At 33.1% G+C, this 24,178-nt stretch overlaps 2 protein-coding genes across 2 annotated transcripts in view; both read right to left on the minus strand.

Moving 5' to 3' along the window:
- Positions 1–1,919: 1,919 nt before the first annotated feature.
- LOC124368668 lies at positions 1,920–11,385 on the minus strand. Its single transcript, XM_046825939.1, has 3 exons — positions 10,507–11,385; positions 5,570–5,761; positions 1,920–2,352 (listed from the first exon to the last, which is right to left on the minus strand). The coding sequence occupies exons 1-3, from the start codon at positions 10,549–10,551 to the stop codon at positions 2,188–2,190; spliced, it is 402 nt and encodes a 133-aa protein (XP_046681895.1). The 5' UTR covers positions 10,552–11,385; the 3' UTR covers positions 1,920–2,187.
- A 957-nt stretch (positions 11,386–12,342) lies between these two features.
- Positions 12,343–24,178, minus strand: part of LOC124368671 (dihydropyrimidine dehydrogenase [NADP(+)]) — a 139,391-nt gene continuing 127,555 nt past the window's right edge. Inside the window, exons 18-19 of the mRNA XM_046825941.1 lie at positions 15,970–16,127; positions 12,343–14,604 (exon numbers count right to left, since the gene is read on the minus strand). Coding sequence (XP_046681897.1) covers positions 14,532–14,604; positions 15,970–16,127 — 231 coding nt within the window. The 3' untranslated portion in view covers positions 12,343–14,531. The remainder of the gene's footprint in view (positions 14,605–15,969; positions 16,128–24,178) is intronic.

Consider the following 24,178-nt stretch of genomic DNA (forward strand, 5'->3'; position numbering starts at 1 on the left):
TGTTGAAAATCGCTTCAAACAAAGACGTTATTATTATTATTATTATAAATTTGGTATTCTCGATCTGCGACTTTGCAAAATCAATGTATCACTATTACAGGACGCCCATGTAAGTGCTTGTAATTTGGTTAATTATAAACTTACGTCATGGTACAATAGACAGTATCTCTTGCACGGAAGAACCTTGAGTTTTGCTCATATTAAACTGGAGTGTTCAAAAATTTATATTTCGTATTTTTGTAAGGAATACACTTTGAAGCTTAACTATACCTAATTCTAACTTGGTTCTCGTGGCTATTTCTCGGAAGGGGAATGTAATCTTTTTCCCAAAGCCTTGAAAGCTTGTTGGCATTCTTGACTAAGACATTGCCTGGACATAGACTGGCGTGCGATGATGATGTTAATTCCAAATTCAGTATCACCAATAGTAACAATTTAGTCTAGAAGTTGGAGAACCTACTGAGGGAATTAATTTGTTCTGCCACAACAGGGTAACTACTCGACTTAGTGCTTGTTTGGACAACGTTTTTTTAATGTGACTAATAATAACTTTCTTTCTATACGGAATTTTCTCCTTCTCAGATTCAATGTTATAGTACAGATTATGATTTGATACATTAGAACGTTTTGTGCCTGGTATATCAAGTAAATAAAAAAGGGTTTTTTATTTTTTTTAAATATATGGACTTTCAGGAATTGCATTGCTCTTGTTGACTGGAACACTGTTTTGGTGTTGGTACTGAAGTTGTATTAAACAGCTGTTTGATCAATTACTTTTCTATGTTTAATGTTTTTCTCAAACAATGTAAATAAAATTATGTAAATAAGACGTAAGGCCAAATATAGATTAAAAATACTTGGTATGATGATAATCATTAAAATATGAAATCCTTGGTAATGTAGGCTTATGATAATTCAAAATTATCTGGTAGAATTATGGACAAAAATTGCTGTTTGAATTTAAAGCATGCATACAGACGTGCAATCAGAGAAGCTAAACTTACCTTTAATGTAAAATGTATTGAAAATTTCTCTAACAAAGTTAAGGTTGCTTAATTAAACAGCTTGGTTACACTACTACAGGAAAAGTGGATCTAATTGTTCAATCTTTCCACAAAATCTTAACGATTTTATTAGTACTGTGATTGATATCCAAGCTCAAATTTCAAGATTAAATGTTATTCTTGATTATTGTACGGACATTACGTTGGCAAATGTATATATGTATGTAGCTTTGTGTTAATATCAAATGTTCTAACTATGATCGAGAGTATGAAAAACTCTGAGTAAATATTTTATGGGTTCTCCCAAATCCTAGTGTAGAAAGTCAAAGAGGTTATTGCTGCACCGCTCAGTATCTGTGCTAACCTATGGCTGGAACAGTTGATGTTCCAGCGTTTCTTGAAGAGCTCCAACGTTATTCCCGTTTTTATTATTAAAAATAGCTCAATTATAGATCCGGCGAATTTCCGTTAAATTTCTTTTTATCCCAGTTCTTGGATGGAGGCAATTAATTCTTTATGTTATAATCTTTCCCTTGCTACATGTTTTCTTACTTGAGCATGAATTCTCTATCTAAAGTTTCTATTTTTACTTTTTTTAATTCTATTTTTAATATTATTAGGATTTTCATTTGGATTTTATTTATAAATGTTCTTCTGTTTGTTTTGCAATTAAAACATTTTGCATACATTCTATATAATTCATTTTGAGTTTGAACAATTTTAGAACTTATGTTTTAGTTTTGTTTTTTAGATCTGTAATACTGTATATTCATATATAAATTAACATAAAAATAAACAGTATTTTCTGCTAAGAATTTAGTTGATATCCTAGAGTTCTCACTAAAACACACTCACAAATACGAGCTAAAACTCTTTCAACTTTCATTTCCCACTGGTATAAGCACAAGACATATGTAGGGCATTTTATTATTTTATTGACATTTAAAGTAGTCTTACATGTGGTGTCACCTTTATTTTAATTAACATTCCATGTTGTTAAGTGATTTAATCAACATTAATAGTCTATACATGCTTATAAACGATAAGCTGTTCATCTTATTCTATAAATACACATGTTTTAAAGTAACGAGCTGTTTGGGAAAGTGTTTTCCAGAAAGAAATACTCCCAAATCCATCATTTACAATAAAAACAGTTAACCTGTTTTAAAAATAGCAGTAAAAGTCAGTAGCAGCTGTAGGAGGACTCCATGATGAGTGGAAGGGAAGAAGAAGACATCTTGGTTTCAGGAGCCTCACAACCCATCCATGGCAGCCAGGACACCCAAGAAAACTCGCACATTCCGGGGTCGCTAAATAGGTACCTAGCTTGACCTGACTGATTTAGCTCCTATAAACACATTTACTCCAATTAAAATAATTTTAGACACAATATTACAAATAATCACCAGTGTACATCTGTGATGTCAGGGGTAGATTTAAAGGTCTGTCGCGCATGGGCTATTGTGGCATCGCCGCCTCCTCCCACAACAGATTAACTTAAAGTCAAATCTAACTAATTCTTCGCTATAATCGCGAGTTTCGTGTCTATTTATCTGTGGCGCGACATATACTGTACTATAATGTATAGCAGCAGCAAGAGGCTATTTATATTCCAGCAACTATACGATGGTAGAGCCTGCACATTCGGCACACACACACACACACACACACACACACACACACACACACACACACACACACACACACACACACACACACACACACACACACACACACAAATTTTCTTCCCCACAGTTTGCCGTCCGTAAAATCTGCTGCTCTATGCTAAATACTCTTTAAGCCCATGCCTAGATTTAATTCCGAGTTGTGTTTCTGTGAATATATTGTTTTGTTACATTCAAAACCATTTTAACTCTAAATATTAATATTTGTAAATTCGAGAGCACACAGTAATCCTGAGCTATCAGTCTGAGTTCCTGAAGCAAACTTTGATTGTGCAGGATTTATCTTTGTACTACACAATTCTTTCTTCGTTATTGACACGTATTGCGTAGAGTAACTACATAACTACATGTGTAATGTTTTATTAAGTGCATTTCTTTATATTTTACTAAGGTTAACCTTGATATCTAGGGAGTCCGAAAGGTTCCCTACCACAGGTGTAACTGTACAAAACTACGAAAGTAGAGTTCGCTCCATTTTACACTCCGATCAGTGCAACGTCTGAAATCATGCACACTGTCACAAACGAATCCTGGAATGTGGAGTCCTCATCTGTCTGAAGAGATAGCAAAAGTTGACTAAAAGACGTTCAAAACGCATTTTGATATTAGACACACATATAGCACAACTTTGAGCGTTGGACATGTTTTGGGATACTGTCCAAAACATTGTGGTGCACTTAATTGTGCAACTTATGAGTCAATAAATAACTCTTGTGCAAAGCTACCACAAAATGTCATGGTTACATGAAGAAACATTCGTTTGATTAAGATATGGAAACTTACAGGAGCAGCGGTAGTGTGTTTATTCAGTGAGGCAAAAGCGATACATGGAATAAGTGATTTAATAAAAAAAGCTGAATGGTCACCGATCGTTGTAAGGAAAGTTTTAAGAATTAATTACGGATAGCAAGTTTCTTTAATGAACTCTATTAAACAAATTCCTATCTCTTATAAGCATACACTATGAAAAACATCTTTAAAATATGTTTAAGTAGGATTGTGGTTAAGGTATCAACGTATAATTTTAAAATTTTGTAAGGCTGTAATTTTAAAACCTTAAGTGCCTATGTCAAAATTTGCAAGAACAAAATCCACCAATTCGTAATGAAATTCAAAAAGGTTCCAGTCCATCTCCAATCAGTCCCAACACCATAAATCGTACGCATGATTAAGTTATGTCTGAAAGGGTTAATACATTGTGAATAATAGAGTTTAGAAACACCTACCTTCCTCTTCTAGTGCAGCGTCTGCAAATCTGACACTGTCATAGAGCTGCACCAGAATCGGAAGGTGAATAGAGTTAAGCTCAATAATTCACATTGTATGAAACCTTCCATTATAGCTTTGTCGAAAACTCGGTTACTCTGCCCTGCTTGACTGCAGGGTAAACCAGAAAGAGCTCTTTTGTAGACCAGGCATCTCTCATTATGAAACGATACCACACTGAAACAAAAAAAAAAACAACTTAAAACTCATCGTCTGAGCTTGGCTCTCCGATGATTCCTCTAATCTATGCACTCAAACAGTAGCCGAAGTGCTCTTGTGTCACTGAGAATACATTTTTAACATCTTTGTCATCGACTAAGTGAGTTGGGTATTTAACTTTTGGTTGTCCCCTTATCTAAGTACCCTAGGGATGCTGGTGCTTTCAAGGATACTGAAATCATGGCAAGTATTAAGTAATATTGCCGAGGCTTTCTACTTTTTCGATATTACTGGACTTTTCAGATATACCTGAAAAAAGGAACTGATACACAGTCCTACAATATAAAAGCTGTACAAAATTGAACACTTCCCACCCATCGCCTGATCCTCTTTGAAAAAAACAACCAATGCTGCAGCAAAATGTCTCATTATCATAGCACAAGAGGTCAAAAACACTACAAGACAGCAGCAACTCAGAATAAAACTGGTCTCCTGCCTTCATCTCCAACCTTTGTACTCCATAGAGGATTTTTAGGATTGGACGAATCTACATCTCTTTAACCACACTGAACTGTCTCTTTTTGTTTATTTTTCGTTATTTGTATTTCAAATTAATGACACTATTCTAGTATTAAAGATTATGAATAAAGTATATAGTCTATTAACAAATTGATGTAGACTCCACATTCCAGGGGTCAGTCTATGACTGTCAGATTGCAGACATTGCACTAGAAGCGGATGATGAATGGAGCTAAACTCAAAGATTCGTCTTCTGGATTGTCCCCTAGTAGTAATCAGGGATTTCCATAATCATTGCACTTAGTTGATAGGGGTCACTGGGAAACCCCGGAGAATTCCGGAGTTACCTTTCAAAAGTGTCACATGAGCAGTTTTCATGGAAATTTCATTGCCATGGGAGGGTGCCATTTCACGGCATTATTACAGTCATCAAATAAATCACTTTTCCATTTAAATCACGAAATAATAACGAGAATAACATATAAGTTTTATAAAATATAGTTTCTTTACTATACGAGTAATTTACGGAACAAGGTGTGTCTATACTTTTTTTAATGTGGAACTTATGTATTTACGAGTAAAATGTTTAAAAAGTTACTTGATTTTTTCATTGTGATGGTTCAAGTGGCTTATAACAACAGTTCAAATAAAACGAGTCAAATAAATCGGTTAAAAACATCCAAAAGATGTCCTAAAATTCTACACGTCTACACGATTGAATTGGACTGCTAATTTAATCCTTGTGCTTGTACAAGTACAATGTTGTATGGATAAAAATTAATGGGGATTGCAAAGGTGGGTAAAGACCAAATGTGCTTTAGTAAAATATCTAATGTTGTCAGTTCACTGTCGGTGCGTTGATGTTTACTAATATCTAAATATTATAGAACAGAATGTTTCTGGTCACTAAACAGGGTTAATGATCAGATAACTTACCTTTGCCGAATATTCTAGAGCAGACCTGGTGACTGCAGCTTGCACTTCCTTTGTCTCCAGCAGCTCAGCCATTCGAACTTTTTCCAGTTTTGAATCTCCGTCCTGGGTTGAGGATACCACTTCAAATAACAGGGAGGTAGGGTAACCTTCTATATTCTTTTGTGCTAGGGCCATCCCTATGTCTTGTGCACTCTAGACAAACATGAACTCATTGTAAGAAAGAACACAGATGTGAAATACTACCGTCAATCATAATAGCCATGAAAAATTGAGCACATTTTCAAATAAGTTCATAACTGTCCTGTCGTTCACTGTTTATGATATGAAATCATTTATGTTTGAAGGAGAAAGTACTGAAAAATTGATTGTTCTGGTAAACTATACAAATTTTCCACGTTTTTAATTTAGAGTTTTAAAATACGAGACACTTGTAAACCTCGTAAATGCCTTATACACTTTTGTATGTTTTTCCCCGAAAGATCGCAATCTAAGTTCAACCAGTCATAATTTCATGCACATACTGTAAATTTCCATAAATGTCTTCAATAGTTTTTGTTTGAATGTAATTATAAGAAGTCCTCAAATTCTGTTCCTAATTCATATAGTTCCTCGTATAATAATCAAAAGGAATTGTGTTTCAATTTGTTTAGAAATGATATCTTAGCAATCTGTGACCCCATTTTTTTATTATAAAAAATAATTCCAAATGAAAACTGACTGCATCACCTTAACTTTTAATTTTTGTTACAATGTGCAGAGTATCGTGCACAAGTTTCCTACGTCACGTAATTTAATTGTATTATTTCATTATTCAATGCTACATTTCTACTTCTATCACATATCAAAATTATCAATTGTTATCTTAAATTCTCGATCTTCTACCTTAATGACGGAAATGTCTCATCGACTAAACTCATTCGTGATCTGCCATATACAATTTTCTACTAAGTAATATCACTCGAGAAAAAGACACAAATAAATATTTGTTCTTATAGTACAACAGTTTACCCTTAGAATCTCCTACATTTTATACATTTCTTCATTACTGTAGACACAGGTTTACAGTGCATGGAAAGCTTTATTTTCACAATAAACTGTCTTTCAATTTCACTCTTTCACACTATTGGCTACGTTATGTCGTAATATATTCTTTCACTTGCTTGCACTTGTCATCAGACCCAGGCTATCGTAGCTTTCCCAGCGACGTTCCGTCTACTCGCACATCGATAAACCCTATTCAGCAGTAATAGACGCATTTATTCCACTTGAAACCGGTTAAGGTCATATATTCGTATGCCGTCATAGCCTATTGATCATGTTGATGCCAAATTGTCGAAATACAGCTACATAAGGTGCTAATATATGTTACTAGACTGTAATTATCCCTGCCCCAAGTCTCATATTGGTGGATATCCCTACCTTACACCAAAGCGCAATTCAATGTACAGTACAGTATTACCTGAAGAGTACAGAACATTCCAATCTTCTTTACGGAATTAATTCTCGACTCACTAAAATTCACATTTGAAATTATTCTGACAGATTCCTAAAACTTCTAAAAACATTTTAAAGGGATCAAAATTTAAAGATAACGTACGGTAAACACTAGTAAAAATGTGAATTTTCTATTCCAACTATGATATAAACTATTACCACTTAAAATAAATTTGAAACTTATAATAAACTAACGTGTAATTAAACGAGGAAAACAGTGGTATGGTTGGATCTTTTCTAGGCCTATTGGATGAGCCATAAACGTTACTCAAGTTCGTGGGTAAATGATTTCTGTACTGACAATAGGGCCAGTCCTTTACCTAAAAAAACATGAACAGGTTATTGAACTAGTAAATTCAGAATGGAAAATTGATTCAATATGCTGACAATAACACCCTCTCTATCAGATCAAAATCAAACACAATTTTGAAGTGAAGTCATGAGTTTAATTTATGTACTGGGAATTGCTCTATAATCAGTTTGAAAACGAAAAGTTAAAAATTAAATATCATAAATTTTTGCTTACGCAGCAACAAGAGCAAGAACTTCAACCCGCGGTGATGGTGAACGACGTTCTTCTGGAAGAAGCAAATCTACTAAGTTCGTGGGAATGTACCTTGATCAAGGGCTGACATAGCAAAATTATATTATAAGTATTTGCTTTAAGGTTGCCTCGGGCATTTATCTCCTGCCAGAGACCAATAATACTCGCATAACTAATTGATCTCTGATCCTGCGCAACTTTGTAAACTTTTGTTCTATGGATGTATTAAGAATGGTCATCCCCCCAAGCGATATTACCAAATGATAGACTGAATGTAGACATAGTATGCCAGCTTTATCTCACTTGCATTAAGAACATCGCTCAGCTATCTGAAAGCAAGAATCAATCGACGTAAATTTTTAACTAAGTAATCTATATGATATGACCATGTCATCTTATGATCAAAAATAACTCCAAGATATTTGTAAGCTATTGTTTTATCTATGCTTTCACATGTACATGAATCATTCAGATAATTTCCACAGCTATGAATTGGCAAATTTTTCAAATGGTAGTAACAAATAGGGCGAAGAGATATTGGCAAAAATTTTGTTTTTAAAATATTAAGCGTTAATACGTTTTGATCAAACCATTTCTTTAACGTCATGAGATCACTCTGAGCTTTCCTTTGCACTTCTAACCAGTTATTACCGTTTACAAAAATTGAAGTGTCATCTGCAAATAAAAAAAGTTTACTGTTTAAATTTATTTTCTAAATGTTATTGATATAAATTAAGAATAAAACTGGTCCAAGAGTACTTCCTTGAACAATTCCACTGTTGGTTTTGTAAGATTTGTTAAATGTTTTTAAGCATAATTCTTGTAGCTTTTTTCTTTTGCATTGATTGTTATCCATGATATATTTTGTAGTGCCAATATATTATATGGTAGTGAATATAGGCAAAATTAATTTATCTCAATATGTGCAATCCACAATAGTCATTTTTTAATTCCGTTGATTCTATAACTGATCTTTGTTAACATCCTGTTTATAAGGAATAGATCCCAACTTTAATTTTTATCTATTCTGAGACACAGAAAACATGTATCCTTATTGCTTTCAATTACTTGGATTTTTTAATATTTTATATAGGCTTATTTTATATATTTCTAGGTTTTCATATATCTTTGTAATTAGTTTCTTAATGTTTTAATGTTAAGATAAATGAGTAATCATGTATAAGTATGATACATTTGATTATATAAATAATTTTATTGCTTTATCTTTACCTCACACAATTTGACATACATGACAGGTTATAAAATAGAGTGGAAAGAACATGTTAAATTTTATACAAAAATATTATTACAGTACCGGTACCACTTATTCAGCTATCATGGTACACTATCCAGCACAACCCTCACCCCAACCATGTGGGGTCAATTTGAAATTTACCAATTGTAGAATACTTATTCTAAAAATAATGAATTGCTTTGCTGGCTACATAAACAACAGACATTTCCCTCAGTTGTTAAACTGTTTTCAATTTCTTTATAGTTGATTTCAATCAAGTATAAATTGTGATAATTACAAAATGTATGTAGTAAAAATACTACATTTTTGACCCATTAAGTAACGATATTTACCAAAAACAACGCTACTTCTTGTTAAATATCATCAATAAATTAAGGTTTATAATATTTGATTTATAATAAAATCCGATACATTGAAATGAATAGTATAAAATGTCAACTAATAAGTAACAAATGACCTTGACTATAGCTACTTTGTCATATCTGACTGGTACTGTGGCTGAAATAGAATAAAACCACTTTGACTTAGCTATCTTATGACAGTTGAGAGTGAGAATTTGAAATGTGTAAATCTGTACCAGACATCTTGTGCCTTGATTCCTCTTTAGCTGAGAAGTCGGGATGTATTCTGTATTGAGATGCACCCCCTTGCAACTTATGTTAAATTTACGATAACATCACTGTGGCTACTCTAATCTACTTGATGTTTACATGGGTAGAATAACTATACCCTACAGAGTACTATCCTGCCTACTCTACCCAAATAAACCCGTCTTTTGGTTGTCTCTATTGTATTAAAAATTATGGTTTCGGTTTTGATGGTTAAAAATGATAAAAGCTAAATTCTGTTGAGTAAAACAGGACAACAATAATTACTCACTGCTTTACTAGTCTGTATAGTGTGGCAGTTAGGGTCTAAGTAAGCTTATTTCCTAAAAAAATATTTTAAAATTGAAACTCATAAGGTTTTATGTACATATTTTAGATACATTTACATGCCAAAATTAATTACAACCCGAAAATTTACTAATTCCTACTATGATTAGAATTTGGTTGCATCCGAAGTTAAAGTTCAATCTTTTGCAACTTTATAATTGAATCTTAAAAATTATACAGCTTATATAATTGTTTAGCATCTAATCAACTATAAATATGAACATTTCATGTAATATATGTTTTTCATTATGTAGATGGCCCCGAAATAAATATCTTTTGAAACTAAAGAACAATGACTTTTTATTATACTATATCTAGGAGAGAAATTAATAATAAACAGTCTTAACCACCCATAACAGTCAAGTGTGCCTACAATTCTCTAAACATGTCTTATTCAAGTTTCTATAAATTTCAATACACAGGTTGTGTGCCCATTATTTAAATTTATTTTTGATAAAATATATACATTTCAACTCACGGAAGTAACAACTGTTAATTTGTGTAACTAAAAGACTACAATCCATGATTTAATTTGTTCACTATTTAAATTATAAGAGTGGAAATTCTTAAATTCTTATTAATTATTGCAAATATATATATAATTTTAGTGAACATTTTCTGCAACCCTGTAGAGATGTATTGCAGTTTAGATTTAAAGAGGCTAGTAGGGAAATACAAGTATGGCGTACGATTAACCTATATTACTCACCACAAAGTAAACAGTCCAGAATAAGGCAAGTGCTTGACAAAACATGTTGTCTATTTGTCTGTGAGCTGTCAGGGCAGCTACCAATAAATAGAGCAACCTTGTTCTTAGATAGATATATCACTACGGGACTTCCTTCATGTGATAAGTAATTCATGAGCTATGATATGTTCTAGATAACCTTATTAACACCTGGTGTCTTGCCGGTATGTCATTTGAAAGTTATTATAGCGCACCAGACTCAACACCTTCAGTAAACTTGGAGAGGATTTATAATACTACTACAGCACTAAGTCGTGCAGTCACATTGTTAAATCCTCACAATATTTACTGGTCAACACTTTACAAAGAACTTTGAACTACGTGTTCTTTTAATTATTGGAGGCTTTAAACTGAATCGATTGCAATTGCTTTTTAATTTAAGAATTCCTTAAAATATTCGATTCAGCTATACCAATGGCATATTTCAAGTTTTGTCGCCCTGAGCCCTTATAGCCCTCCATAAAATACGCCACTGAGCTATACTAAATACCACTAAGGCCACCACACTTTATAGGCTAAGTTTGTAAATACTAGTAGTGAACAGCACAGTATAGGTAAAGTGAACATTATCAGCACAAAATCAGATTTTCAGCACTACAAGAGTGACAAGTACTGTTGAAATCTTGCTGTTCCACTTTTGTGGAGCAGTGTACCATGAAAGATATTTTAGCTTAGGCATGGCCTGGAGACCGATAATGAGGGCATCAGATCCTTTAATGATGAATACCCCATAAATAAAAATGCCTTTATTAACTGTTTTCAGAATAACTTGTATTAAATAGTATATGCCTAACACATTTTTAACAATTAAATAACAATAGCACACATAACAACACAGAAACTACAACAAAGATTACAAAAACAGTTAAAACTCTAACATTTAAAAATTTTTAAGGCAAGTAAAATATAGAAAATGATATAAAAATTATGTAAGTAAAATATATAAAACCTACAAAGTAATTAAACAATCCCTAATTAATATACAATTCCCTTAGTGAAATCTTAGTTGCTGATGTATAATTTTTTCATTTTTGTTTAGAATGTGGTAACAGCATAAGTCTTTATGGTGTCAGGGAGGTCATTATACAAGGTTGGGCCAAAGTGGGTGAAACTTTTCCTCCCGACCTCAAGCCACACTTTAGGAAGTTTTCGGTCTTGGCGGGTGCTCCTTTGAGTGATCTCTTCCCGATACGACAGTTTGTGTCCAAGATACCAAAGTTCTCCAAGACATAGGACTTTGTGAGTCATGCAGTTTGTCAGAACCTTGCATATGTCTTCCATTGGGGCCAAACCGACTTTCTAAAGGGGCTGTATGTTCCTGCCGATTCTGGCACAAAATTAACCTAACAGCAGAGTTTTGCAATTTTTGAATTCTAAAAGCATTACACACATAAAGTGTTATTCTTAACGCCATTAGTCATTGACCACAGGCTCACACTGAGTAAGTCAGAGTTGATTTGACCAATAGCCTCGCCCAACCTGTTTGGGTCGTATGACTCATATGACAAGTGCAATTGATAATCATCCGTGAATAAATGAGGAGGATCCATGTATTGCAGTAGAAGACAGTATTTAGTCACCTTTGTTTACAATCATCTTTTACACAATATTAACAGGTTGAGTTCCTTGAGTGAATTTTATTTGTTGTCAGTGTCATGGGTGTCACTGGTGATAAACCATTGTTTATCTAAATAAAACCTTTTTAATCACTTGGAACTGAATAAATTTGTTGTACTCAAGTGGGTTCCACCTATTACACTTATGAACTGTACACACTAGGTTTAAATTAAGAATGAATTCGATAAACTTTAGCTTTATTGAAGAACATCAAATAATTATTAACACACTACATTTCAAGTTTTGTTAAATATTTTACATAATTTGCATCATGTTGCACATGTTCAGTCGAAACATTATATATGTTCATCCCATTTACAGTTGTGTACCGGAAAAAATCAATGTTTTCAAAATGTCACAAATGGGTATCATGGCAGTTTGGGGGATAAGCATTGTAACAATGGTTTTGGTTTTCATGTTGTGTTTATTCAAGAGGTTTTCAATATTATATGAACATAACAATTACTAATTTATATTATTATAATATATACTGCTCAAAACTTCTCAAAAATAAATTTATAAAAATATAACTCTATGGTTTTTATGCCAATCAGGAACACAGGGAACATGATTGATTGATTGATTTAGTAAACTCTTTATTATGACAAGTGAAGTTAGGACCATTAGGTCCTTTCTTACACTTAACATGTGTCAATAAATACAAATACAGAACTATTTGTAACTAAAATACGATTGATAATAAACAGCATAAGGTAATAGTTACTTATTAAAAGTAATACATAAAGCCTCTAGGCATCAAGTCACGAAGTAAAAGCAAGCACATAAAGAGAAATTAACAAAATTAAAATAAGACAAAAAATTAAACCTATTAGAACTGCTTTAACAAAAGAATATATAGACATCAATTGCGCGCGCATGCGCGCGCACGTGTGTGTGTGTGTGTGTGTCTTTGTGTATGTGTGATTATTAAAACTAAAAGTAACAATTTCTTTGTAAATATAATAAGATTATATATGCTTACTTGCCTAAAAGTACCAACAATTCTATTTCTAATACATATAAAAATAACACAATATAAAAACAGTTATATACAAAAATTTTAAAAGTAATTTAAAAGAAATTGAAAAATCTTTAGAATTAGAGAATAAAAGACCTTATATTCGATCTTGTTCAGAATATTTGGGTAGCCACCGGTATCTCCTTTAGTGCTGGATATGTAGGGACTGATTGCAGAGGAGCCTGATTGCTTTCACCTATCCATTCAGCAACATCTTTTTCATTTTTTATAATGACCGAATCTGCAGAAGGAGGAACTTCATTGACTCACATTTTGTAGGTAGTGACAAAATTCTGCCACCTGAGTTTCCATACCAAATATCATTGCAGCTGCTATCCAGGAGAAGTTCATCATCTGTACCAATTCATGAGGGTATATATTAGACAACTTGTTAAATGTTACAAAAAAAGATTTTATGTTCTCAGCCTGCAATTTGGTTTGTTCCTAAGGTGGATTAATAATTACAGATAGATCACAAAGTAACTGAATCATGCAGAGTGCTGCGTCCAACTAGAGTAAGGAACCAACAACAACAAACAAGATATTTTTTCCTTAAAATACCATCAACTGTTATGAATGAGCTAAATTAACTTTTGTTGACTTGGCACTCAACTTGTATACCGTTGCTTCCTGACTTCGTGTATAACAGCACTTCGGTATGATTTGGTTACTTCATCTAATTGAAGATCTTCTCTTGGGTTCTTTAACCCAATCTGAGGAAAAAAATCACATTTCATTTGGATCTTAATATACATTATTTCTGTTTTTAATAGCATTTAACGATGTGGAATTTTTCCAACAACCGCAATACCTACCCGAATTCTTCATTTCCAAAAATAAACATATTGGATTAGTTGCTTATTTATTGGACAAACCTCTTACATTATTTACAAACCAGTGAAGTATTGTGTATATATAATGCATTGGTTACTGACATGTTAGAAAAACTAATATACAATATACAAATAATATAATATAAAGACAAGCATCGTACATAAATGACGTTTTGTGTAATGTGCCAGTTATAGGGCTGTGATGTTGAATTCAACTAATGTACTTATTTGTTAGTATCTTATAGTCAGTTTATTATAGCAACTTGTATGATGTTGGCTGGTCTACAAGGATGTTTTTCACTATTTTTCTAGCGTAAAAAATTTTTATATAAGTTTTAGTTCTATATTTTGTGAAGAAAGTCAAGGTTATCAATGAACAGAAAAAGCCAAAACCTCAACTACGGGAGCAGCTGGGTAGTTATTCTACCATTTAAGCTACATACGGATTAAATACACACGGACAAGAGCAACATTATTTTTGGTTGCTCCCTAAAATATATGTAACTTATGGAGCTGTCCTACTGGACTGCCACATGTTGGGATGCTGGAACTCCCCGCTTGATGATATGAGGAATCTGTTTGCGGACCATACTGGAACAAAGAAGCTTTCATTAATTTAGATACATATTTCCTTAAGCTACAAAATAACAACTTTTTATTTCTCAAAGAGTATGAGAAAATATTGTAGTCTGTGTGTGTAACTAAAATCGAAGTGTTCCAGTTCACACAGTGTCACAACATCGCTCACACAATTACACTCTTGAAATATTTTGGCCTCACTGTGGAGAGCCCTTCAACCGATGAATGTAAAACTGTAACTGCTAGAAATAAGCATTTGTCTGTACTGATGAGTTAAGAGGGGTGAAGCTTTATTATGATTGGCTGGAGCTCAACCGACCAACAACAGACCGTGATTGGTACGGCTTCTTCATCACAATCTGTCAGCTAGCAGTGATTGTACACTGAGATTGGACAATGATTATAGATATGATTGTCCTATACAAATTTTAATGAAACATGCATCCAATATTGTAAATTTAAAGCTAAATATTCTGATAGTAGACTTATTAAATGGAAGATTTAAAAGTCTTTTATTACATATTATGTTACTAAAAGCTACAGCTTTTCTTATAAACTTTATATTTCGGAATATTTTTTTATTTGCTACATGTATGAAAATGACAGACTCCCAATAATATTCAGTTAATGCTGGGAAAGCAAAATTTAAAAAGTGTTTTCTGATAAGTAAACAACATTTTAATGGACCAAATAAATCTCAGTTTAAATTGGATTTTGGTAATCATTTTTTATCTGAATTTCAATCTACATTTATGAAACCATAATAAAAAATGATGGAACTCAATATATTGTAGACAAAAACGTTTTAAATTAATCAATAATTTTGTTCCATTTTTATTTTCAAGAGGTAAAAAGTAAGAAAAACAATAAAGGACTTTAAAAAATAAAAATTCATTATTTAAAAGGATCAATTTGATGTTGAAAAAGTGATGTAATTTTAAATGGATTTATATTGACTTCAGTTTAAAAAAATTTGAAGCAGCTGGCAAGCTTTTCTCATTTTGGTCTAAGACTTTTTAAGCACTAATTTTCCTATTTATAAAAGAGTTAAAGATGATGAGATGCAGACTTGAAGATAAAGACCAGAAATGTTACTCTTGTTGATAATAAAATTAGAATTGAAAATTCACCAAACAACAGGTAAATTCAATTTATTAGTGATATTACTAAAGCTAAAAACATGTTGTTTAATTTCCTGAATTTGCAATGTATTTAGAAGAAAGGAGTGAATGTTTCAGCTGATTCTGTTGATAGTGAAGCACTCCACAGGCTTCAAACATCACATAGTCCAATGGGTTAAACTACATAGATGAACATCTAAGTGTTAGAGAAGTGTATTTTGTAGAGACAGCTTTAGTTAGAAAGCACACAAAGTACCTGATGCAGTCGATGATTGGACAAACAGAGACACACAGGTTACAACCAGTGCAGTCATCTGTCACGTGTGGGATGTGTGTCTCGGGGTCGAGTTGGATGGCTTGGTACCCAGAGTCGTTACACGTCATGTAACACTTGCCGCAGTTGATGCACATGTCCTTAACAAGGATACAATAATAACGCATACCATTCAGTGGATGATGAAAAATAAAACTAACAAAGTACAAAGGTCATCCGTAAAGTAAGGTCCAATTTTTTATAAATCTAGTTTTATTTGATTCCTGACATCTTTCTTTATTTTTAAACCTAATTTCTATTTTTGTTCAAACATTTGTCATAACAATCTATAAGCTTTTGAATGCCGATGACATACAAGTCTGCCACCTATGAGGTTAACCACTCTTTAACTGCTTCTTTCTTAGCAAAGCGGAGAGGCAGATGCACACATCAAACGGTATGCATCTCAATAGAACTGGTAAGAGATGGTTGGCGGAGAGAATATGTGAGGCAGCGGGGATAAGCAGCTGTCAACCCGAGCACACGTCAGGGACCAGACCGACACCGGCGGGAAACGACCAACCACCTACAGGGGACCTTCAGCCTTCGACACCACAACCAACACTGACAAACTCCTGAGTTTATTCCATCTAAATATACAGTCCATTAGAAATAAGTTGTTTTCTTTAGAATTAGCATTAGATAAATTAAATTGTAACATAATAACTATCAATGAGCACTGGTTGAATCAAGATGAAAGTTCACTGTATATTCCATCAGGGTATGTTTTAGCAGATATTTACTGTAGAAAACCTCCTCTTACTAGGGGTGGGTGTTGCATATTTGTCAAAGTGGGTATAAATTACAACGTAATTGATGTAAGTAGTTTCTGTCTTGAAGGAGTATTTGAGGTATCAGCAATTATTTTGAATGACATAAATAGCATTGTTATTACCATTTACCGTACACCTATTTCAGATGTATGTATGTTTATTTATTTATTAGAACTATTGATTAAGTTTGTAATTAAGAAGTACAATGGAGCATTGATTATAATATCAGGTGATTTTAATATTGACATAAAAAAGAACACACTTAAAACTGTATCCTTCCTAAACATGCTTAGATCTTACAACTTATATTGCTTAAATACTGAGAGTACAAGAAACAATGCATGCCTGGACAATGTCATAACTAATGACTTGAAAGAAAAAACTAACTGTAAAGTATTTGAACCTTGTTTGTCTGACCATGCAGGACTTTTTGTAACATTTAACAATACAAATTTAACGAGGGATAAAGAGAATAAATATTGTAGTGTAAGAAATCTGAAACCAGGAGCAATTTCTAACTTGAAAGCTCAACTAATACACGTAGATTGGTTGCCATTAAGAATGTATAGTGATGTAGATGAGGCTTTCAGTTCATTTATTGGTGTATTGTCAGGTATCTATAATAACTGCTGTAAGGTTAAGAAAACTAAAGTTAACTCTTTAAGAAACAAACCGAAAGTTAATTGGTTTACACCTGAACTGAAGAAAATGAGAGAATTTTTGCTAGTTTTGTACGATAGGTTAAAACATGGTGTAAATAATGAGGATAAAATTCAACTTAAGAATAAATATGCTTTGGCAAAAAAAAGATACAAGTGTAAAATTACTCAGGCAAAGATAGCTGCAAATAGTCATTACATTCAAAATGCAAATAACAAGTGTAAAGCTGCATGGAATGTAATAAAAGCAGAAAGTCAAAGTATAAAATTAAGTAAAGAACCAGAAGTGGATTCCAAACAATTGAATGAATATTTTGTTAATGCTGCTTCCCAGCTAAATCAAAGTAATGCCATCAGTCAAAACAATAATAGTAGCAAAGCTTTAGAATACCTGTCTAGTCATTCTAATTTAGATTTAAAGTTTAAGTGGCATCACATTACAGAATTTGATATTTTGAAATGTGTATCACAGTTAAGTTCATCTCAAAGTGAGGACATATATGGTTTTTCAAACAAGGTTGTAAAAGAAATTATTTATGTTATATTGGAGCCACTATTATATCTGTACAACATGATGCTTCAGCAAAACGTATTTCCAAATGTTATGAAAGTAATTAAAGTGATACCTATTTATAAGAAAGGAGATAAACTGAATCCAGCCAATTATCGCCCAATATCTTTGGTACCTATTTTTAGTAAGATTTTTGAACATTGTATAAAAGAGCAGCTGTATGGATATATATCACAGAATGGTCTTATCTGTGATGAGCAGTTTGGGTTTATACGTGGCCGTAATACTATCAAGGCTGTAGAATCAGTAGTCAGTAAAGTCTTAAATAGTTTTGAATGTAAAACCATATGTTCTGCTACACTAATAGATCTATCAAAAGCATTTGACTGCATTCCACATGACTTGCTGTTGAAAAAACTAAATCAATATGGTGTTAAGGATGGGGAACTGAGACTTTTTTCATCATACCTCACTGGTAGAAGGCAGACGGTGGTACAGGCTAATGACCAATCTGATTTCTGTAATGTAAAAATTGGTGTACCACAAGGATCAGTATTGGGACCTTTCTTGTTCATTATAGCGGTGAATGACCAGAATCAGAATCAGAATCAGAATCATTTTTATTGCCATTTTTCTTTACAGAATTGACAAAGTCAGTCATAAAAACAATACATATTACAATAATGTACAGTTAAAAAACAAAAAACAACACAGTAAAATATACTGGCCTACAAAAGTATGGACATTTCATATGATGGGATAAACGCTAAGCATTAATAGCTACCTCTGAATTCAGAAACTCGTTTACAGAGTAGAAGGCCTGAGTGATGAGCCATTTGGAAATTTTTGATTTAAAAGTTTGTAAATCTAACACCCTCAACATTTCGGGAAGCTTGTTAAAGAGCTTGATTTGCAAATATTTATGACTCTTGCTGTATTTGGTTAATCTCATTGTAGGCAAAACTAAGTCATTAGCATGTCGTGTGTGATAATTATGTATATTGTTAAAACTTGTAAAATCTTCTACGTTTTCTCGTACATGAATTAAATTTTGAAAAATAAAAATGCATGGAAGAGTCATTATATTATTGTTAATAAAATATGATTTACAGCTATCCCTATAACCTAGACAAAACATAATTCTTATAGCTCTTTTCTGCCACAGGAAAACTCTTTCTGCACCTACACTATTACCCCATAAAATGTTAGCATACAACAAATGAGAATGAAAAAAACTAAAGTAAGCAATTTTAAGTAACTTATTACTAACACAGCTCTTTAGTTTACGTAGTAAAAAACAAACTCTTGACAACTTTGAAATTACATTATTTGTATGCTCATGCCAGATAAGCTTAGAATCTAAAGTTATCCCTAAGAGCTTCACCGGTTTCAATATAGAGTCTTGCATTTCAATACTTCTTAGAGAGAATAGTATGTTTTCAGTTTTATTATCATTCATTTTTAAGAGATTAGAGTCAAACCACATAGAAGCTGTATTGATTACTCTATTAGTGTTACTAAGAACATCATGTACACAGTTGCCCTTTACTATTATAGATGTATCATCCGCGTACAATACGGTATTACAGTTCAAATTGATTGGTAAGTCATTGACATACAAAATAAATAAGAGGGGGCCAAGGACAGAGCCCTGAGGGACCCCAGCAAGGACCTCTTTTACAGACGAATCTTGACCACCAACACTGACCATATGTAGTCTACCACACAAATAAGTTCTGAAGAACTGTAAGGTATCATTACATATTCCATAATACTGCAATTTATTTAATAAAATATCATGAGAGATACTGTCGAAAGCCTTGCTGAGGTCCAACAGGGTCAATCCCAAGTACTCATGATCCTCAAAACTTGTCAATATCTGAGACACAACATTGTCTAATGCCTTAACTGTTGAGTAGCCCGGCCTAAACCCAAATTGGCTATTTGATAAGATTTGATTTACATCTAGGAAATCCATGAGCTGATTTTTAACACAAGTCTCTAATATTTTAGAAAAAACCGAAACAATCGTTATTGTTCTATAATTATCTACACAGGATCTATCGCCCTTTTTAAACAAGGGGATACTTTTTGAAAGTTTTAAACAATTTGGAAAACGTGAGGAAGACAAACTAAGATTAATTACATAAGTCAAGGGCTTGATTATAAGAGGAGCAATGAATTTCACTATTTTATTGGATAAGCCATATATATCCTCACACTTAGATGGCTTTAAAGATTTAACTATGGCACATATTTGTTTCTCGTCTATTTCTTTAAAAATAAAACTGACCTGTGAACTTTTAGCATTAGCAAGGTAAACACTGTGTCTTAAACTATTATTATTGTTGGTCTGATACTTACTAAGTATTTCCTTACCAATATTAATGTAGTGGTCGTTAAATTTATCTGGAGCTATCTGTGGCAGATTATCATCAGTACTAAAATGATTTCCTGCTTCCAATTTTATAACCTTCCAGGCAGCTAAGCACTTATTATTGGCTTCATTGATAAATGTATCATTACACCTTATTTTGGCTTCTTTAATTCTTTCTCTGTACATTTTCTTTTGCAAGTTATAGCAGTTCCTTAAAGCTACATTGTCCCTATAAGCTGGTATTTTCAACATATCCCCCAAGGTATTAACAATATTTCTCATGTTATGGAGAGACTCATCAAACCATTTGGAGTTACCAGTTTTCTTTTTATTTTGTAAATTAACAGACTTTTGAATCATTGGACAAAAGTAATTGTATAAACACATAAGATTATTTATAAAGTATTCAAAAGCAGCATTAGTGTCTGTAATTTCAAACAGACTATACCAATCAAACTGAGATAATTGTTCAGCAAATGAGTTTACATTATTTTCCTTTACTCTTCGAAAGGAGATCTGTTTCACCATAGGGGTTACAGATGGGACACAGAAATTAAACAGAATCATCTCATGGTCCGAAATCTGGTAATTCCACAGACAGCACCTAAAACAGTTTTTATCTAGATTTGTAACAATATTATCAATAATATTATTATACCTAGTTGGAGTGTCATTGACATGATATAAATTAAAAGATTTAAGTAAGTTAATGAGCATAACTGTATTAACATCATTAACTTTTGAAAAATCTATATTAAAATCTGCTCCCAGAACAATCTTACTCTTGGGTTTCCTATTACAAATAAAATGTAGTAAATATTCAAGATAAGTAAAAAATATGTTACTATTACTATCTGGTGTTCTATACAAGGAGATAAATATTACATTAAAAGTATTTACATATATACAAGCAACTTCCAGAAGTCTGGGGCAGGTTAGATGTGAGACGTCAATTATTTCAAATTTAATATAATCTTTAATTAAAATAGAGGCCCCTCCATAGGGCTCGCTTCTACAATACGCTGAAGCTAATTGGAAACCACTGGGCACATATAACTTTACTTCATCCTCAAGGAGCCAATGTTCATTAATTAGAACAACATCACAAGTGGCTTCATCCAAGACCACTGCTAATTCGTTTACTTTATTTCTTATGGATTGAACATTAAGATGTAGCACATTCACCCACATATCCTTACCAGACCTCTGGAAACCAAGATCTAAATCACCTCTACAAAATTTAACACTATTTGAATAGAGGCTCGTCTCTATGGTGGTGCAGCCAGATCTGATAGTGGACAGTTTTCCAAAGAGGCCCGCTCTTCCATTACCCCATCTATGAGAAGCTCAGAAGTCGAAGTGAAGGCTGTAGCACACGTATCACCATCAGCGTTGGAGTTAGTCATATCCTGTGGTGCTCTCTCACCAGTGTTGTTAGAACATGCTTCCTGTGATGAAGGCAACTGTGAAACAGTCCCCCGGATGCCGACTGTACCATAGATCTTAGACACTTCTATCTCCTTGGTCTCCTCCAGTGCCTCACAAATTAGTTTAGCAAGCCAGTACTTGCCTCTTGCATTTAAGTGCATGCCGTGGCGAGTATGTAAATATCTATCTGCTCCACTAGCCCTAACCAGAGAAACATTAGGAAACTCTTGACTAATAGTTTCTAGGTTTTTATTGAATTTTCTAATCTCTTTATTAACACATGACCAATTTTTTAAGTCATGCCTAGTGGGCAAATCTACTAAAACTATTCTAAAACCGCTGTATTTGTCCAATGTTTCACTAATTGCATCGATTGCCCTTTGAGCTTCATTGCGGAAAACGTCATTAGATCCACATGCAATGGCAAGCACATCATTAGGACCCAGTTCTTCACCATCAATGTTACCAAAATTCAAAATCTGCTCAGCCAAACCACCAGGCCTAACAAAACCAACAGCATCCAACGATTTAGAGTGTTTATTTAGGTGAAATGTTAAATCACGGCCATGGCTGTCAGCACATAATAGCAGTTTTTGTTTTGTTTGGCTACTTCTTCTTGTATTAATGTGGCATCTTTCCCCTTTTTGAGCAGACGAGTCTTTTCTATGGGTTTTTCTCCAGGTGTGAGTCTGTGAACCTACGTTTGAAGTATTGACAGTGTTAGGTATGATGATACAATCACTTACATCAGACTTGTCACCTTCGTAATCACTTTGGAGCACTTCAAAGGAATTTTTTGAAGTGAAATCTGGACTTGACAATGCCTGAATTGCTTTAAATGCTCGCTGTTGCCTCCAACCAGAGATTGTGTAAACTTCCTGCCATTCAGTATCAACAGAAGGTGGTTTTTGATTGTTATTATAGGTAAGAGGGGGAAAGCAATTAAAGCAGGCAAATTTTTTCGGACTTGAAGGATTCTGCTGTTTTTGTTGACTTGAACTTTTTTCTTGTAGGGTTTTAATTATACTCTCTAGGGTGCGTATTGTGTCAAGCATTTTTGTTGTTTCTTCCTTATAGATCACACAACGTCTACAATTCCCAGACTGAAAACAGCCCTCCTTTAAATTGCCCCTGGCCTCCTCTTCAGCATATATAATAAAGTTTTCATTTGCTTCTTTTTCGCTTTTTAGTTTCTGCTCCAAAGATTTTATTTCATTTAATAGTTGCTTTTCTCTCTCATGAAACAGATTTTTCATTGATTCAATGTTCTCTTCATAATCTTTTAACTTGTCTTCAAGTTCTAGTACATAAATAGAAGTTTTATTTTTTTCTTGATGGAGTTCTTGTTTTAATTCTTCATTCTCCTGTAAAATTGACTTATTTATCTCTTCGGCTAGTGAGGAACCATTTAACTGTTCAAAGTTTTCTTGGCTATTTTCAGAAGATAGTATATTTCTGCCTTCAGTAGAGTTCAAATTACATCTTGAACATGTCCACTGTCCCAACAAGTCTTCCTTTTCCATAATCTTTATATCAGGTAGAGTTAGCTCAGCACATTTAAAATGGACCCATTTATGGCAAGATCCTGTACATAAAATTCCAGCTGACCTTACATTGTTCTCGCATATTCCACAAGGATATTTGGCCATAGTATTATTTGTAACAATTTCCACAACTGATTACCAATTTTACAATGACTTAATTCATAAATAATAAACAGGTAACCAATTAATTAAGTACACAAATTACAAATAATCAGCCTTTAGAACATGCAATGTGTGTCTAGTTTTAATCAGTATATTAATTTCCAATGAAAGTCAATATGTGCCTGAAAAGTTCAAATGTAAACAAAACAATGTAAACAAAGCAGACACTGTCAGAGCAGAAGACACAGAGAGTAGAGATAAAGTCAGGTGGCCAACAGCTGACTTGACCTTGACCTGTTACTACAGGTTTGATGTGGCAATTGGTTTTTCAGGTTAACTTCTGCTTGATTGAGAATGACTGTCTGTTACTGTACTACAGGAGTCAAATGCAGTGTACAACCTCCTGTCAATATTAACATTCAGTTGATAAATTTTCTGTAAGTCTCTAACAAATCTTTATAAATAACAGACCCAGTTCATGTGTTGAGTGCTCCAATAACTTTTGAAGCCGTGAGTTCACTCAAACCTATCAAAATCACAGGTACACTTCCACTAAAAATAACATGTGCTTTCACCTCCTATAATAGTAAATGGCATATATATTAATTTAAATCTTAAAGTGGTTTATTAAATTTCAAACTGTATATCCCAGTTTGGTCTTTATATTTGAAGCAAACATTTTAATACACTGTATAATGTCAATTCACTGACTGTAAATATAAAATTATAAATAAAATTATAAATAAATGACTTTGCAA

Source organism: Homalodisca vitripennis, chromosome X, assembly GCF_021130785.1.
Source record: "Homalodisca vitripennis isolate AUS2020 chromosome X, UT_GWSS_2.1, whole genome shotgun sequence".
Taxonomy (NCBI): domain Eukaryota; kingdom Metazoa; phylum Arthropoda; class Insecta; order Hemiptera; family Cicadellidae; genus Homalodisca; species Homalodisca vitripennis.